General features: G+C 36.6%; 1 protein-coding gene across 9 annotated transcripts in view; it reads left to right on the forward strand.

Moving 5' to 3' along the window:
- The window catches only part of SYNJ1 (synaptojanin 1), a 116261-nt gene that overhangs the window by 67355 nt on the left and 31992 nt on the right, over nt 1-16914 (forward strand). For 4 of the 9 annotated variants that reach the window (XM_072615073.1, XM_072615069.1, XM_072615075.1 and 1 more), the window contains 8 exons: nt 2778-2943; nt 5299-5322; nt 7858-8049; nt 11704-11788; nt 14142-14282; nt 14572-14764; nt 15010-15168; nt 16237-16393. In XM_072615073.1, the coding sequence (XP_072471174.1) occupies nt 2778-2943; nt 5299-5322; nt 7858-8049; nt 11704-11788; nt 14142-14282; nt 14572-14764; nt 15010-15168; nt 16237-16393 (1117 nt within the window). The remainder of the gene's footprint in view (nt 1-2777; nt 2944-5298; nt 5323-7857; nt 8050-11703; nt 11789-14141; nt 14283-14571; nt 14765-15009; nt 15169-16236; nt 16394-16914) is intronic. The other 5 variants (XM_072615072.1, XM_072615077.1, XM_072615071.1 and 2 more) reach the window with 3 other exon arrangements.

Genomic DNA, 16914 nt, shown 5'->3' on the forward strand with positions numbered 1-16914 from the left:
TGCTACCAAAAAATGCAATTTAAAATCTACTTACAAGATTAAAAAGGATACAATCATTGATTCATGAGATTCCCTTTCACCAGAGTGGCAATGGGGGATCAGAGAGACAAGAAAGTTGGATTTCTAACAATCTTCAAGAGTGTCCTCATAAGCCAGAGGTTTTTATTCGTCAGTCGACAGGGAAGCCACACCAGTGATTAAAGTCCTTGTCCATCAGGGAAAAAAAAAATCCCGAAGATAGCGGCCTGTCTCTTTAATGGGAAGTTAGCCCAATTTAGGTAACACAATTGCAGTTTTTATCACTTCTCTGTTCACACAGCCACCACATTAATTCAGGCCCCCTTGAACTATCTTGGCCTCCTTGTTAGTCTCCTGTCTCTCCCTTCTTCAGTTGTATCTCTGCCCAGGTAGTCTCCATAAAGACACAGGTTTGACTGTCACTCTGCTCAGAAGCCTTCAGTGTCTCCCTATTTCCTCTAGGTAAAAGTGCAGACTTCTTGACCCGGAAGTTAAGACCTCTGTAGTCTGTCATGCACATACTTTCTAGCCTCATCTTCCATGTCATATGTACCTGCAAACCAAACCAAACTCAGTGTGTAGCCAACCTTGCCTCTACTTTTGGTATAGCCATCCCCCATGATTAGAAGCACTCTTTTACTCATTGTGTTTCAGAATCCTTCAATTATTACCTCCATAAAACCTTTCCTATTTCCTCTGGTTCTTAGTGGTATTTCTTTTCGTAGCTATTTCTAGAAAACTTGAGATTTCCCTTTTCCCTTTTGCTCTCTACTTATATGATTATTATTGCTCTAACATACTGTGCTGTACACTTGGAATCGACACTGCTTAGAATTTCACTTCTACTAAGTAGAATATAACCTCGTTTAGGATAGGGTTTTAGAACAATTTCAAATGTATACAGGGGACTAGAAATAAGAAAATCACTGAGGAGTCTATTGTAGTGTAGGCAAGAAGGGACAGAGTACTAAGATAGGAGGGCAGGTGTCCGGCTAGAGAAGGAATTGGATGGGAGAGTGAGAATCAAAAAGATGTCACAATTGATTGGCTGTGATTATGCCTTAGCTTTGTATGCCCAGAGCCTGGCACATACTTGGTAATTGATAAATGTTAGTGGAATTGAATTGAATTGTCCCAAGATCTACCTTCCAATATAGGCTTTAAAGTGTTTTCACTGCTATTTTTCTAACCATCTCTTCTAATTTTAAATACCGTTTGCTTGAAATGCTATGCCATCACTCACAGATGTTTATCTCTCTTGTATTTTCTTTTGGACAGCAGCATGATAGTTGTAGAAATATATATGGTCATATTTATGTATAAATCATACTCATCTTAACTTTCCTAAAATCTAATCTCAGCTGCTCTTTCTTTTGCTTTCTCTGGGTTCCTTTCGACTAACTGCCTGACAATGGTGAGTGCCCTTTTGGATCATGTTGTATATACTATAGAAATTGAGTATTTGTCCAGTTACTTCAGCCTTCATTCAGTGACATGACTTTTAAAAATGTTTTTGACTTTTTAACCTGAAAAGCAAGCATTTTGATATTTTAGAAATGCTCTCTTTAAAAAAGCTAAAATTGGACATTGAAATTTTCTGAAGATTTTAAAATGCAAGGACCAGCCACCAAAATGTTCTTAGAACACAACTAAATCAAATAGCAAAGTTGATCTCACACTCACACATTTGTATGTGACTGATGACTGTTTACTAAAGATTATGTTAACAAGTCATCTTCTGTGTGTAACTTAGTATATATGTTTTTAAATAGCAGAGTGATGTAGTAAGAATGCTGGAACCAAATTGGCAAATCTGAGTTTCACTCCTGGCTTTGCCACTGCACCAGTTAGCTGTGTGGCTTTGTGCAAGTAAACGAGCATTGGTTAGACGCAAGTTTCCCAGTGATGAGGCAGTGAGACGAGGTCATTCCTGAAGTCTCTTTGAGCTCAAAACTTCTTTGGTGGCTAATGTCATGTACATTTCCTACCGCCATTCCCACCCCCACCTTCATTAATGAATTGTTTCAACTTAGGGAAGTTAGCAAGTTGTCTCTAAATTACTGCCTTAGAGGGTCTCTTGGAGAGACTCTCTTCACTGAGAGGTTGTGTGATTTGACCGGTCACCCAGCTAGTGTGTGTCAGAGACAGGCCTTCTGATTCCAAGGATTTGATCTTACTTCTCTTCCACTGTTTTGCCTATAAGACAGAATAACAATAGATAAGGTAAAGATTACATAAAATATTTCTGTAAGGGACTTCTAAATTTCTTTTTAGATTTAAGTAGTATAGAATGTTTACATTGAGAATTCCTTCTCTAGGCTAGAATATCTTTTTAATTTCTTTGTTTTTTAACCTAAATATGATGTTTTTGGAAGAGTGTGTAGATACTTTACATCCTTGAATTTCAGGACTAAGGAAATTTTTTCTAAGCTGCTTATTTTTTTAAAGTGTAGAACACTTTTTAGCTGCATTGTCATGTGGAAACGTGGTACTACACAGAATCCATTATTACATGCAGTATTTGCATTGTTCATGTTTAACTTATTGTACTGAATTTTTTTTACCTTCAAATTCATCTTAATAAAAAGATGACAGAGGTTGAAATGTGATTAGAAAATAAGTGGTAGACTTTATTTTCAAAACAAAAAATTTACCTTGTAATTAATATCCTTATGTAACTAAACTAAGTTTTAAATTGTCCTTTTGAGTTACAGTAATGATTTTTTACTTAGAATTCATACATATTCTTTCCTCCACAGTCTGGGAAGTTAAAAGATGGTGCTCGTTCTGTAACCAGAACAATTCAGAATAATTTCTTTGACAGCTCCAAGCAAGAAGCCATTGACATTTTGCTGTTGGGGAGCACTTTAAATAGTGACTTGGCAGATAAAGCCCGAGCGCTACTAACTACTGAAAGCTTACGAGGTATGTGCATCTGTCATCTTACATTTAGACTATTGCTTTATTTACTGATGGAATTGTATTTTCTGTCCTGAATACGCAAGTAGAAACAATCTTATAAAGTTTATCTTTTGCATGAGTGTTACTAATAATTTTAATGGAATTGATTAAAATATAGTTAAATTGTTTCAAGTGCTAAGAAAATAAAGCATTTCTTTAAAGAAGGCTTAAAAATATAATTTTGTTGTTATTATTATTACTAAACCACAAACTGAACCACAGACATTTTTGTTGCCTGTGGTTGAGTCAATAAGGAGAAACTGTGTTTATTTGAGGTGAATATAAATTGTATGCTTCATAAAATAATCAACTAACTCTTTCTGAAATTTATGTAGCTATCTTTTGAGTTGGTCTCATCTTTTAAATTGATAATGTTCCAATAATTTAATCAGCAATGGAAAAATCATGACAGTAGATTTCAATACAAAACTCCCAAATTTCTCTCTGACTGTTCCTATCACCTTTAATGAATGAGCTCTCATGTCAGTGAATATATTAGTAACACCAAAAGCTTAAAATCGAATCTATAATTCGATTAAAAAGGAATCTCTTCAAGGCCGCTTTCCACTTTAACTTTTTAGCTGCATTATCATGTGGGTTAACTTGAGGGTGGGGGAAGTAGACAGGGGAGTGTGGACCTGTGATTTGATTAATATAGGGCATTCCCGTTGAGGAGACCCTCTCCACCAAAACAAATCATCAGCTGCAGAGCAATTTATAGCCTTACACGATTGCTTGCAGCACAGACGTCCGTGTTGTTGCTCAGTCATTTCAGTCACGTCCAACTCTTCTTGATCTCATTTCCAGTTTTCTTGGCAAAGATACTAGAATGGTTTGCCATTTTCTTCTCCTGTTCGTTTTACAGATGAGGAATTGAGGCAACCACGGTTAAGTGACTTGCCCAGGGTCACATAGCTAGTAAGTGTCTGAGGCCAGATTTGAACTCAAGAAGATGAGTCTTCTGATTTCAGGCCTGGCACTCTATCTATTTACCGTGTAACTGCCCCACAGAGGTAGGTGTCAGACTTAGCAGCAACACTCAGAAGTGGAGTAGACCTGAACCAGATTAAGATGTGATTGGGTAATGTTTAACAAAATAAATAAAAATATGGTACAACATAGGCAATGTGAATTTAAGGTTTTCTAAGTGAATATTCAGCAACAAGGATCCATTTCTATTTGAATTTAACATTCAGCAGGAGCACTGAAAGATTAAAGAACTTTCCCAGAGTCACACAGCCACCGTGTGTCAGAGGTGGTACTTAAACCCATCTCTTTCTTGACTCTGAAACTATAATGACCTTTCCATATGACCTCTCTTACCTGTTTAGAGCTCTGGAAAATATGATGTCTTCTGTTGTAGTACTTCAAAAAAATTATTCTTTCCATTTTTCTTGTTTATGCAGGTGGGAATTGATCCTCTACTAAGTGATCCTCATCTGTAGAATGAAAGTTTTTTAGATCAGATTATCTCTGAGTTTCTTTGAGCTTTAATATTATCTGCAAGTAAATCACTTGCACAGTAAGGTGAATTTTTGTTGTTGTTAATATCATAAAGTGATCCAAAGGTAATATATAACCAGCTCTCAATTATTTGTTGTGAAATCCCATGCAGTTTGGATCATTTAAATTGATTTGGAGAACTGCTTGCAAGTAGAAAAGTGATTTCTGTCACTTCTTTCTGCCCCTGATTGTCTTCTGGTGACACTAAATCCATGAAAAAGTGGGCATCTCAAAGGGAGAAACAAATGGATCCAAATCCACAGACTGAATCATTTAACACCTGAATATTCAAGAGTTGGCTGTAAATAATATCTTGAAACACTGGAAAGAATTCAGTCCTTTCGTCTAGGTGAGCAGCTGTTGATTCCACGACAAATGGCTCAGTCAGGACTCCCATTTGAAAAGGTTTAAATGATGGCAGAATGCTTCCGAGACACTAAGTCACTCTTAAAATGACAAAATAAGTCATTCCAGAGTAACACTCACTGCTTTCTGATTTTCTGCTCTGACCATCAGAGTTCATGTGCACACAAGGAGTGCTATGGGCAGCTGGTTGTAAAACTCTGAAGTACTCACATGGAGATTGGTGGAGCACTGGAAGTTATCATTCTGTGCAGCTCTCTCTTTGATTAGAAACACCCACTTGCTATCAATCATTTTTAACTTCTTGCTACTAAAAATTTTTTTCAAAGTGACTTTTTTAAAAAATGAAGCCATCTCAAAAATATTAGAGCATGTTTTCTTAAATCATTATGGATTTTATGCCAATAGCTATTTTACTAATGTCTTTTTGTTTTCTTCTTAATGCATCCAAAGTTTCTGAGCAGAGATTGCAGTCAGGTATAGTATAGCAAATTAAACAATATACAAAATAATGTTTTTCACACTAATGTTCTCTAAAATAGATCATTTGAATAACATGTAAAACCTTCACTTTAAAAATATTCTCATATTTTGGCTTATACACGTCTGTAGTATAGATAAATATTGGCTTTCATTGAGGAAAAATTTATGGTTTTGGGAAGATGAGATAAATAAATAACCTTTTCTACGGTCAGATATGAAACTTTCCAGTTCCTTGTTCTGACAGATGCCTTAGTTGACAAAATCAGCTTTTCCATTTAGTTTTTCTTTGAATCAAACAAAATCCATGTTTCTGGTACTATTCCTTACTGTTAACAAACAAATTCTAGACACCTAGCCGCTATAGTTAGTCACAGTGGAGAGTGGATTTATGAGGGTCGTCAAAGAGGCAAAATAACTTATCTTGACCAGGATGGTAACTGTGTAAATTATTCATAGGAGAATCAATGTGAGAGGTGTTGTAGAGGCAGAATTGACCAGACTTGACAACTAATTTAATAAAGGGTTTACAGTAGGAGTGATATGTTTTTACATATAGGCAGAGTGGGCAATTGGTTCTTAAACCACTGGTGTAACTTCCTTGTCTCTTGAGGCAGAAAAGTTCAGCTTCTGGAGAGGTGGTGTCCTTAGATTTGGAACAGTTTCCACCACCAGGTGGGACACCTATCTGATCCAGCATTACTCCATGGCAAATGTAGAGATAAAAGGGGAAGAGCTTCTGTTTTAATTAGTAATTGTAGAATCATTGAAATGACCTGGGCTAAGCTCGACCTAGAACCGGATATGAGAGAAAATAAAGAGTCTGATATAATTCTAAAACTGAGAGGACATGAAAGACAGCCTTTGGGGGACTCTACAGAGGAAGAATAGTTGATCACAGGGAAGTGAAGGAAAATTCCATGTCTTAGCTAGGAAAAATCCCTGTGCCTCTTGTTAATTTCTAGATTTGGTAATAAAGTTCCTGAAAATATGTTGAATGCCTCTTTCTTAATAAAGATGTCAGTATTGTTTTCTAAGGGCCTCACTAATTCTTGTGTGTTGCATATACATTTGGCTAAATGTATTTGTTTGACTAAGAAAGTTATTCATTGATTTCAGAATCTTAACTCTTGTCACAGGTTGTCATAGTCATAAGCTGTACATGCAGCAGCAAGGTGGGACTTGGTGATTTATGCTTATTTGTAAGTCAGATAGGCTTAATTAAATTTGTGAAAGGAGCATCTATAGAGAGTATTGAATATGTGTACGCTGTATATATGTATCCTCTGCGCTCACAAACATCTGCTCTTTGTGCTTGAATCTAGCAATTATATTTTGATTACTATTTAACCAGTAAGTTTGTTATTTGAGTTGTACTTTCTCTCTTTAAAATTTACAAAATAGCATCTTGGTGTATGACTAAATGAAGAATTATGAATGACACGTGAGTAAAGTGTGTATATGATTCTCAGCTGTTCTCCCTCTGGTTAATGAAGTATTAAAGGTCCCTTTTGGCTACCAGAGTCCTTAGATTGCATTTATCTTACATCCTGAGGTAGAATTGGTTCTGTATACCAGCTTCACTACTTAAAGCTGTATGATTTTAGACTAGGTACCTCACTTCTCAAGCCCCTCTCTTCCAATATAAAATGCATTACTATTCTGTACAATAGTTGTTTGAATCAAGTGGGCTAACGGTAACGTATATGAAAGCTCTTCAAAGCAAATAAATGGCAGCTATTTTCAGCATGTTTTTAATTAGTATTCAGACTTAACAAAAACGAAGTACAAATGACCCAGAAAAATAAAACTTACTTTTCTCACAACAATCCTGGGAGATATGTTGATGTAAGTTTTATCTGTATTTTACAGATGAGGGCTTTAGAGAGGGAAAAGTGCATTGCCTGTTGTCAGATTTGAATCCAGGTTTTCTGACTTCAAGTACTTCCACTATGCCACAGAATGGAAGCAGAAGAAAAAAAATGTCTCTAATAATCCTAGATAGAAAATGATATTCAGTGTTTTAAATGAGTGTACATTTAGTGTTTTTTTTCTTTTCGGTGTCTGACGTCGTTTATTTTATAGTAGTGCTCTAGATGTTTTGTCAGGGAGTAGTAACTTACAAGGCTCCCAGCACCGGGAATATTAAATGTGAATAATTCTTAAAGAAAAGTCTATTCTCAGTGCAGAAAGTTTTAACCGAGCTCTGATAATATTGTAGCAAAAAAACCTAGAAAGAAATAGATCAAATTCTGTATCAGCTTCCATGCGGCTCTCAAGCACTCCATGTTCAAACAGAACGTGCAGTTCATTGGAGCCGACCCATGGCTTAGGCAGGTTACGCTGGCCCAGTGCATCGTTGTGGAGTTGGCTTTCCCAGCTGACAGTTTGTATGTCTTTGGGTGTACTTTATGCTTCTACATTTTGATGAGAACATCCTCATCCTGATGTGTTTCCTGAGTTACCTTGCTTGATTTTAATCCATATATTTGTGTAGCCAAAATGAAGCTTTGTTTTTGTTGTTTTTCACAGCCTCTTCAAAGGTACTAAAGAGCATGTGTGAGAACTTCTATAAATATTCAAAGCCAAAAAAGATTCGAGTGTGTATTGGAACCTGGAATGTGAATGGTGGGAAACAATTTCGAAGCATTGCATTTAAGAATCAGACACTCACTGACTGGCTGCTAGATGCCCCAAAGTTAGCTGGTATCCAAGAATTTCAAGGTGTGATGCTTATGATATTAATTTAATAAAAATCTGATCCTGGTTTACTAATCTAGAGAACAACATTTATAATTAAAGAGAAGTAATTATCTTCAGAAGAAATTTGAGCATTATGATAGCAAAGCAATTTGTAATTAAATTATAATTTAATTTTATGATTAAAGTGCATTATGTATACTTGCATATGTTGAGAACTGTTTTTTTTCTTCATTGAAAAATAGTTGTTGTAACAATAACTTAGGAGTTTTTTGTTTTATATTCTATTGCCACTTTGGGATTGGTTATAGATTAGAGACTTCCAGGACTGATGTTCCTGTGGTGGCTCTCTGGAAATGAATATTATAGACTGCTAGAAGGAATATTTTGAAGTTGCCCCATGTACCAGAAGCTAGGTGTTTGCTTTTACTTCTTTTTTAATCTGGTATAACCCAAATTTCTTGTATTTTGATGGTTTCTGAGTTGTTTTTTCTCCAACCCATGGTAATTTCTTTATACATACATACACACACATACATACATACACATATATAACATATGTATAATATATAAAATATATAATATAATGTATGTATAATGTATAAAAAACAATCCTGTATTATATGTTATGACATTTACTGACACTTTACAACTCTAGGTTTATAGAGTCACATTCCATTTCTGCCCACCCTTTTCACTGTATCTTTTGGAATTCCTGCTTTATAATTAACAAACTCTTTCATTTTAGATCTCTTCCTGTAGTTTTCCTTCCATCATTTGGCTCTTACTGAGACATAGTTCCTTCCAGATGGTAACACCTCCTTGGCCATCCTTTTCAGTAGCTATTCCATCTTCTTTTATATCATCCCAACTCACTGGTCTTTGTCAGGAGCTGGAATACTCCTTGCTCTCTATTGTCACTTCCAGACTTCCTCTACCTCCATCACTCAACAGTCTCTCCTTTGGAAGTGCATTCTGTCCAAATTTTCCATTCAGCCAGGTCCTGGGAGTTGTCATCTACCCTCTCTGGGGCATTGTCCCCCATCTTCCTTGTTCACAGTCTCCCTCTTTACTCCAATTCTTGCCCTCCTACTGAAAGACCTGAACAAACATATTGATGTTCCTTCAAATACTCTGACTTTCCAGTTCCTTAATCTACTCAGCTCCCATGATGTCCTCTTCTGCTTCACCTCTGCTGCACACAGAGATGCTCAGATTGATCACCTTCAAGGACACCACTCCATATCCGGAATTTCTCTCTGATCATGATCTTATTCTACTCTCCCCATCTGCTTTCATACAACACATTCTTCATCCTCACTATGACTTCCAGTCCCTCCACCTTCATTTTCCTTGGAAGACTTTGCTCTGGCTAAACTCTCTTCATTTCCCTATTGTAACCTTTTATCATTAAACTACCCTTTCCTTTTAAATCCTTGCTCTTTTGTCCTGTCACTAACGGACCCCAGCCCTGCATTCCTTCTGCCATCTTCCTTCTTCATCCGTACTCGTGTGTTGCTGAATGGAACTGGAGAAAGTCACAGAACTTGCCAAAGCTGCTAAAGATGTGATCTCTAATCTCAGTTTGGTCACCACATAGCAAAGCGATCCTTCAGCTCCTCAGTAGTATTTCTTTATCCCACTCACCTCCTTTTCTTTCCTCAAGCCTCACTAAGCATTTCTTTCTATCTTCTGAGCCTCTTTTATTTAAAAAAAAAATGAAGCCATTAAACACAAACCTGCTTTTGTTCTTCTTCTCTTCCTTGTGTCCTTTGAATACACCTTGTCTTCTCTTTTTCTCCTCTCTCTTCCTTAACTCCTCTTCTCCTTGCCTAGGCTAACCCCTTTACTCTGATTTTCTCCAGCAGAATCCCCCTACTAGCATTTTTTCACTCTAATCAATCTCTCCCTACATATTGGTTGTTTGCTGTCTATTAACATGCGTAGACCTTCCCCATCCTCAAAAAACTCTTAACTAGGTCCTAGCTAAGATGATCATATGATCTATCCTCCTTCTCAGCTAAACATCAAAAAGCCACCAGTAGTCTAGTCTTCCACTTCCTCTCCTCTTTCTCTTTTCTTAAACTTCTGCAATCTGTCTTCTGACTTCATGCCTCAACTCAAACTGCTCTTTCAAAAATCACCAGTGGTGATGTAATTGCCAAGTTTGTTGACTTTTCCTCAGCTTTCAACCTTCTTGACTTCTCAGCCTTAGACACCATTGACCATCCTCTCCTCTCCTTGGTTTTTGTGACTCTTCTCTCTTGCTTCTCCTTCTTCCCATTCTCCTTTGCTGGCTCTTCAGCATCACACCATGAACTAGCGGTACACCCCAAGGCTTGGCCGTGGGCCCTTTCTTCTTTCTGTACTCAGTGATCTCATCAGCTCTTTTGGTTTTAAATTTATCTTCATATATGTGATTCCTCAGTCCATGTAACTATCAGTATTTTGCATACCTTAAATCTGTATAGAAATGCTAAGTAGTCTCAGTGGCAGTGGTAGGAGGGTGCTGGTGTAGTTGTAGGAGTAATAACTGAGTACACCATATGCTACTCAGATTCAGTGTATTCAAAACAGAACTCTGTCTTTTCCTTGAAACCCACTCCTGTCCTAAATTTGTCCATTGCTCTCAAGGGCACCGCCAGCCATTCATCTTTGTTTCAGGAAGAAACTTAGGGTCTTTAAAATAACAGCAGCGTTTCCCCAGGGCAGTCCAACTGCTCTTTTCTTCCTATTCAGTTCTAGGCCCAATGCGTTGTCCATCCACATTCTCTTCCATCTCTGTGTTCTGATGTGAGAGCTCTGTATTAGCCATACAGCCGCATAACATAAGCTGCACAATAGGTGGACACTGTTCATCCTTCTGGTTTTTCATATGTGACTAGTCAGGCCAAATTTTTTTTGAGCAGTTATTGATCCATTTAAAGCCTCTACACAGTATTTATGGTCTTGATGCTATCAAGGGTATCTAGAAGACCTCACCATCTATAGGGAACAACTCTTTGATTCTAACAGGGCTCTGGAAATCCTCCTTGAAGGTGGCAAACACCTTGGGGTGAACATACATTTCCTTGCTTTAAATCTGGTATAATATTAGCAATTGAGAGGATTGTTGAACAAAGTTATGTTACATCTTTAAAGGAATCTTACACGATTTTGATGTAGGAGACATTTTGGGAAGAGAGCCCTTAAGGCTTTATTTCATCCTACTGAACTAAATCCTTTTTTATACTCAACAAACAAGTACAGTAGAATATTTTCTATGCTTTTAATTAAATAGTGTGACTGTAAAGATTTAATTTACTCTGATAACATCTAGGAAAACCTGACTGTATCTTTCTCTTACCTTTATCAGAAAGCCCCTTGGTTTGTGTGTACATTGTTCTCATGAAAATGTTATAGCCATGGAATAGTAGTTAGCTGGGTTGGTAGTTATTGCAACTTGCTTTAAGAAAGGAGTTCTGATTGCAAAAAACAGCTTGCTTCTATTTGAATAAATAAGTTTAAAATGTAGAGCTTTTAGAAAGAGATTTAAAGTCATTTCACCAGATTTGAAATTGCATGTCTTTTTAGTGGATAGATTTTGATCAACTTAAGTTTTAATGGAATCTCAGTGTGGAAATTTTTCTTGTTGTGAATATGTACATATCACAGTCCTTTTCAAATATTTAATTTTAGATCGAAGAAATAAGCCTACTGACATATTTGCAATTGGTTTTGAAGAAATGGTAGAATTAAGTGCTGGAAACATTGTGAGTACAAGGTAAGCCAAAAAAAGTAACACAGAGGGAAAATGTGTAATTCTACAAAGAGAACTTAATTTAAATTAGATTTGTGAAACTAATTTGGCTATGAAATACTTTGGAGTTCAAAACAAGTAAAACCCATAAACAGGGCTTTTTGTTCTTGTTCTTCTTGACCCAGATGGTAACAATGAGTTTGGCCCTAACTGGCTATATAGGAAAAATCCAAGTGAGTGAAAAATGTCTGGTGGTGTCCAGACTATGAGATGCAGTTGGGTGGATAGAGGCTGTCATTACGGAACATACACAACCAGGCAGGTGTCAGAGGGGATATCTAAACCTTAGTGTGAGGGACTCTTCCACTAACAGAGACAGTAATTCTTTAACTGTAAATATACAAACCTCACTATGAGAAATAAGAATTATGGAATCATGCATTTAATTCTCTAAGAGGTCTTAAAAGTATCTTAGACCAATCTCCTCATGCTATAGGTAAGGAAACTGACAGCCAGAGGGGAAAGTTACCAAGGTCACACAGGTAAGCAGTAGAGTTAGGATTTGAATTCAGGACCTCTGACTTTGGGATCCATCATTCCTTTTACTTCCTCTTAGGGTAATAGTGGGCAAGGAGCAATGAGAAAGGAAAGGAAAGGAAAGGACTGTTGTTACTCTGATACTTACAGTGGTAGTATATGAGATTCCTGACTCTTGGCTTAACAAATTACACTCATTCATGACTGCTTTGTTTTCTACTCATGGCCCAAGGCTTCCCTTTTATTCTAGCATTTTTAGTAGCTTATATATGCTAACCTGAAAATTATTTGGGGCCTTCAAACTTTGGAAACTTATGGGTAGGGTGCACCACTTAGTGTGATTTAATGGGAAAATAATGATTGGACTCTGAGTCCCTAGATTTAAATCATGTGTATTCCATATTATCTGTGCATTCGTGTGTGTCCTTGGGCAAGTCCCCTAACATCTTTTGGCTTTAGTTTCCTCATCTGCAAGATAGAGGGTGGGATTAGGTGATCTGTTTTCACTTCCAGTCTAAATTCTCTTCTTTTATAGTACGCTGTACACTCAGTCCTACACTAGCATTGGAATACAAGAATATTAAAATTAGTGATGGCATGTATTTGTAAAGTCTTCAGGGCATGGAATCCCTTTTACATGTGAATGACAGAGACATTTGTTATAAAAGACTCTAGAGCCTTAATATATTGGTAATCCTAGTGTATAGATCACTGACCATTGTGTAAGTCACACAGTGAAAGTGAAACTTATCTGTTAAGTCCAGTTGAAAGAAACCAGAGTAGAGCCCATAAGGGAGTCTTGTCTGTTTGGGAGTCATGTGGTAGATTCCAGTGTGTTCATTAAAAGGAAGGGACCGAACTTTCTGAGTATGAGCCCATTCATTCTGTTACTCTTTAGAAGGAAATGTATTATCAGATGTCATCAGATGATAAGTAAACTCAGCACGTTGAGCTGGGTAGTTTTGCTGAATTGCTTTTTTTAATTACCTTGTTACTCTGTTACTTTGTTGCACTTTATTACTTACAGTTGCACAACTGACCGTAGGTTGAAGTAAGGGGTTTGTAAGGATATATTGGGAAATAAATGTGATGTGCAAATAAAAGGCATCATTTGTACATTTTTAGAAAGTAATAACAATGCTATTGGTTGGGATTTCAAATGTATGACTGTTAGGTCTCTCTCACTAATCAAACATGTTTTGTGGAAAGGATCCAAAATATGTGGTTTATGTTTAATAAGTTCTTCTCCAAAAGAAAATAGAAATGTATAAATGGTCTCTCTGCAGTGTTGCTAATCTTAGTAAAAGTTCTGTATTTCTTCAAGATTCTGGCATTCATTAATGGGAATGACAGGTCAGAATCCCAAGCTGTGGCTGGATTTTGTTGAATCCCGGATTAAAACCAATCTTACTAGTCACTGATCTTATTGTTATGTCATTTAAGTGAATTTGAAAACTTTATTGGTCTGCAACAATGAAGATTGTGTTTTTTGTGAGAGGGAGAAAAATACTAACTTTGTCTTCTCTTCTAATGTACTTACTGCGTGTGAAACACTGTGCGTGGTTCTGAGATTACACAGGTATGATACAGACCCTGCTCTCAAGGAGCAGATAATCTAATGGGAAAAGGAAAAGGCAATGCAGTGAGAAACTCAAGGAAGGACAGTGCATTTTTGCTTGAAGTGAAAAGGAAATGTCATGAAATGCTCAGGAAGAAAAGTAACTAGAATATTTAGAATTGTTAGTGTGACTTTCATCATTTTCTGTGGTGTTATAATACAGAATAAATAGGTTATGAATTTTCAGTGCAACCTTTTTAAACCTTTACTTTTTTATGATAGTACAACTAATCAGAAGTTGTGGGCTGTTGAACTGCAGAAGACTATCTCCAGAGATAAAAAATACGTGTTGCTGGCTTCTGAGCAACTAGTAGGCGTCTGCCTCTTCGTTTTTATCAGACCACAGCATGCTCCTTTTATCAGGTCAGTAAACAGCAAGAATTACCCATACTGCTTTGTGCTATAGAATGAGTTAGCACCATGGGCTGCTTCAAAGATGCTTCTGTGACGATGGGTCTAGATTTTAAAGCAAATGATTGTTTATTTTATAATGCTACTTGTAATGGAAACCAGGCTTTTTATAGCATCACAAAATTCACCTTTTAGACATATAACTTGTATTTTTATGGTACATACTGCTAATATGTATTTGCTCATTTCTAAGGAACTGTTGCACTCATATGGCGTTGTTTTAGAATTCTTTGTTTTAAAGGGATGTTGGAGTTGATACTGTGAAGACTGGAATGGGAGGTGCTACTGGAAATAAGGGAGCCGTTGCCATACGGATGCTGTTCCACACCACGAGCCTTTGCTTTGTCTGCAGTCACTTTGCTGCAGGGCAATCACAAGTCAAAGAAAGAAATGATGATTTTGTAGAAATAGCCCGAAAACTGAGCTTTCCTATGGTAAGCTTATGTTGCTGGTTGCTGGAGCATATGTGTTAGGTTTGCCAAAATAACTCCACTTATATCGTCAGGAGACCCCTAAGATTGTCCTGTAACATCAAAATTATTAACATAATCTACTATTATGTCATATTTAGATAAAGCAGGGTCAAAGGTATGGACCCAAGGGAGTAGTGTCTAAGGGAAAGTAACATTTGCAATGTTTTTTCTTAAAGTTATTTTAATATCTAACTCATTTTTTGCAGGGGAGGATGTTGTTTTCCCATGACTATATATTTTGGTGTGGTGATTTTAATTATCGTATAGATCTACCAAATGAAGAAGTTAAAGAACTAATAAGGCGTCAGAACTGGGATTCGCTTATAGCAGGAGATCAACTTATCAATCAGAAAAATTCTGGACAGGTACACCTTCAAGGAGATGATCACTTTTGAAATCATTAGTAGTTTTCATATCTTGAAAAAGGGACTTCTCTTCCTTTTGGTGGTGAATATAGTTAAGAATATGAGAGACTTGAGTGGTAGGATGTTTGGACTGTTAACAGTATTAGAAGACAATAAAATGATTTTTAAAAGACTTATAAGAACTTTCATTTTATGCTTACAGAAATGCCCCTTCCTCCTTTTGGGAGGAAAAAGTAACTCTTCTTTCTATGTATTCATGGATTTGGGAAGGGGGGAGGGAGTAAATTTTGACTGGAAGTTAGATGTTTTAGACTCTTCTTTTTTAGGCTTTAAGATCTCATGCTTTTCTACCTTTTTTTCCTGTAACAACCTAACCTTTTTCTCCTCCTTCTTATGTCTTTAAGCTCTAGCCATGCATACTGGTGCCTTGTAGAAGAATTTTCTTTAAAGTTTTTAACCAGAATATCCCTACACTGGAAAATGACCTTTATTTCCCTATTTCTCGCCTTACGTAGGCTGCTACAAACACCATCTTCCTCAAGACTGTTTCTTGATTAAAATGGAAGCAAATACAGATTCACATTTAGGTTTAACACTAGGAGAAACTTCATGGTATCTGCTCGTTCAGACTGTGGTTGAAGGAATGCTATATGACTTGGGCGACAGGGTTCTCTTCCTTGTCTTCCTACTGCCTAACTATGTAGGCCCTAGACAAATCACCCTCACCATTTAGAGCTTTAGGTTCCTCACCTACAAAAGGAAGGGTTTGGATTCTATTTGTAAGAAACCTGTAATAACCTAACCTACATCAAAGTGAGTTCTGGGGGAATGCCTTATATCTGATTTTGTTGGCCTGCTGTACCTAAAAAAAAAGACAAACAAGCAATATGAGAATCATGTCATCTTAGGCAGTTCTATTCATTTTTACTCTGTTGAGTGAGAAAAGCGATTGATAGGTACATATTTTTCTGCCATTTAGAGAGGAAAAGAATTATAGCAATAGCAAATATTTAACTTGGCTTGTTTTTTTTAATATAACTTACAAAATATATATTTTGTTTGCTGTAGATCTTTAGAGGATTTTTAGAAGGAAAAATAACTTTTGCTCCTACATACAAGTATGATTTGTTTTCTGATGACTACGATACCAGTGAAAAATGTCGTACCCCGGCCTGGACAGATCGCATTCTTTGGAGAAGAAGAAAATGGCCTTTTGATAGATCAGGTTGGGGAATTAACTGTTCAATTAAATGGTATTGAATAAGATTAAATTAGTAAGGAGGAGAATAATATAAAGTCAGTTGAGAAGAGCAAATGTATTCTGTAGATTTAATTTGCCCTTTTTTAATATTAGCAAAATAAGAAAGTAAGCATCCCCATGCTGAATTTAAGTTCTTTACAATATTGGGGAATCGTTTCCATTCCCATGAAAAGTCAAGGGGAAATTAAATGTTTCAATAAGGCTATCTGTTGAACACCAGTATGTTCATATTGACTTTATTAATTTAAATGTCTCTAAAGTAGTGCGCATATATATATATATTTTTTTAATGGTGTTTTTCTTTCCTTTGCCAAAGGCTTTTTAAATATTCTGGGGTTGGTCATGCCATCTTTAGAGCTTTTTTGTTAAATAATAGAAGTCCATCTCCAGTTCTTCATAATAATGTGAAGGTGACCCTGGAGTCTCAAAAGCTTTGTCAGTTGAGCATCAGCTCTGACAGTTGCTACTAAACTTGAAAGGCCTTT

This window comes from Notamacropus eugenii, chromosome 5 (assembly GCF_028372415.1).
Source record: "Notamacropus eugenii isolate mMacEug1 chromosome 5, mMacEug1.pri_v2, whole genome shotgun sequence".
In the NCBI taxonomy this organism is placed as follows: domain Eukaryota; kingdom Metazoa; phylum Chordata; class Mammalia; order Diprotodontia; family Macropodidae; genus Notamacropus; species Notamacropus eugenii.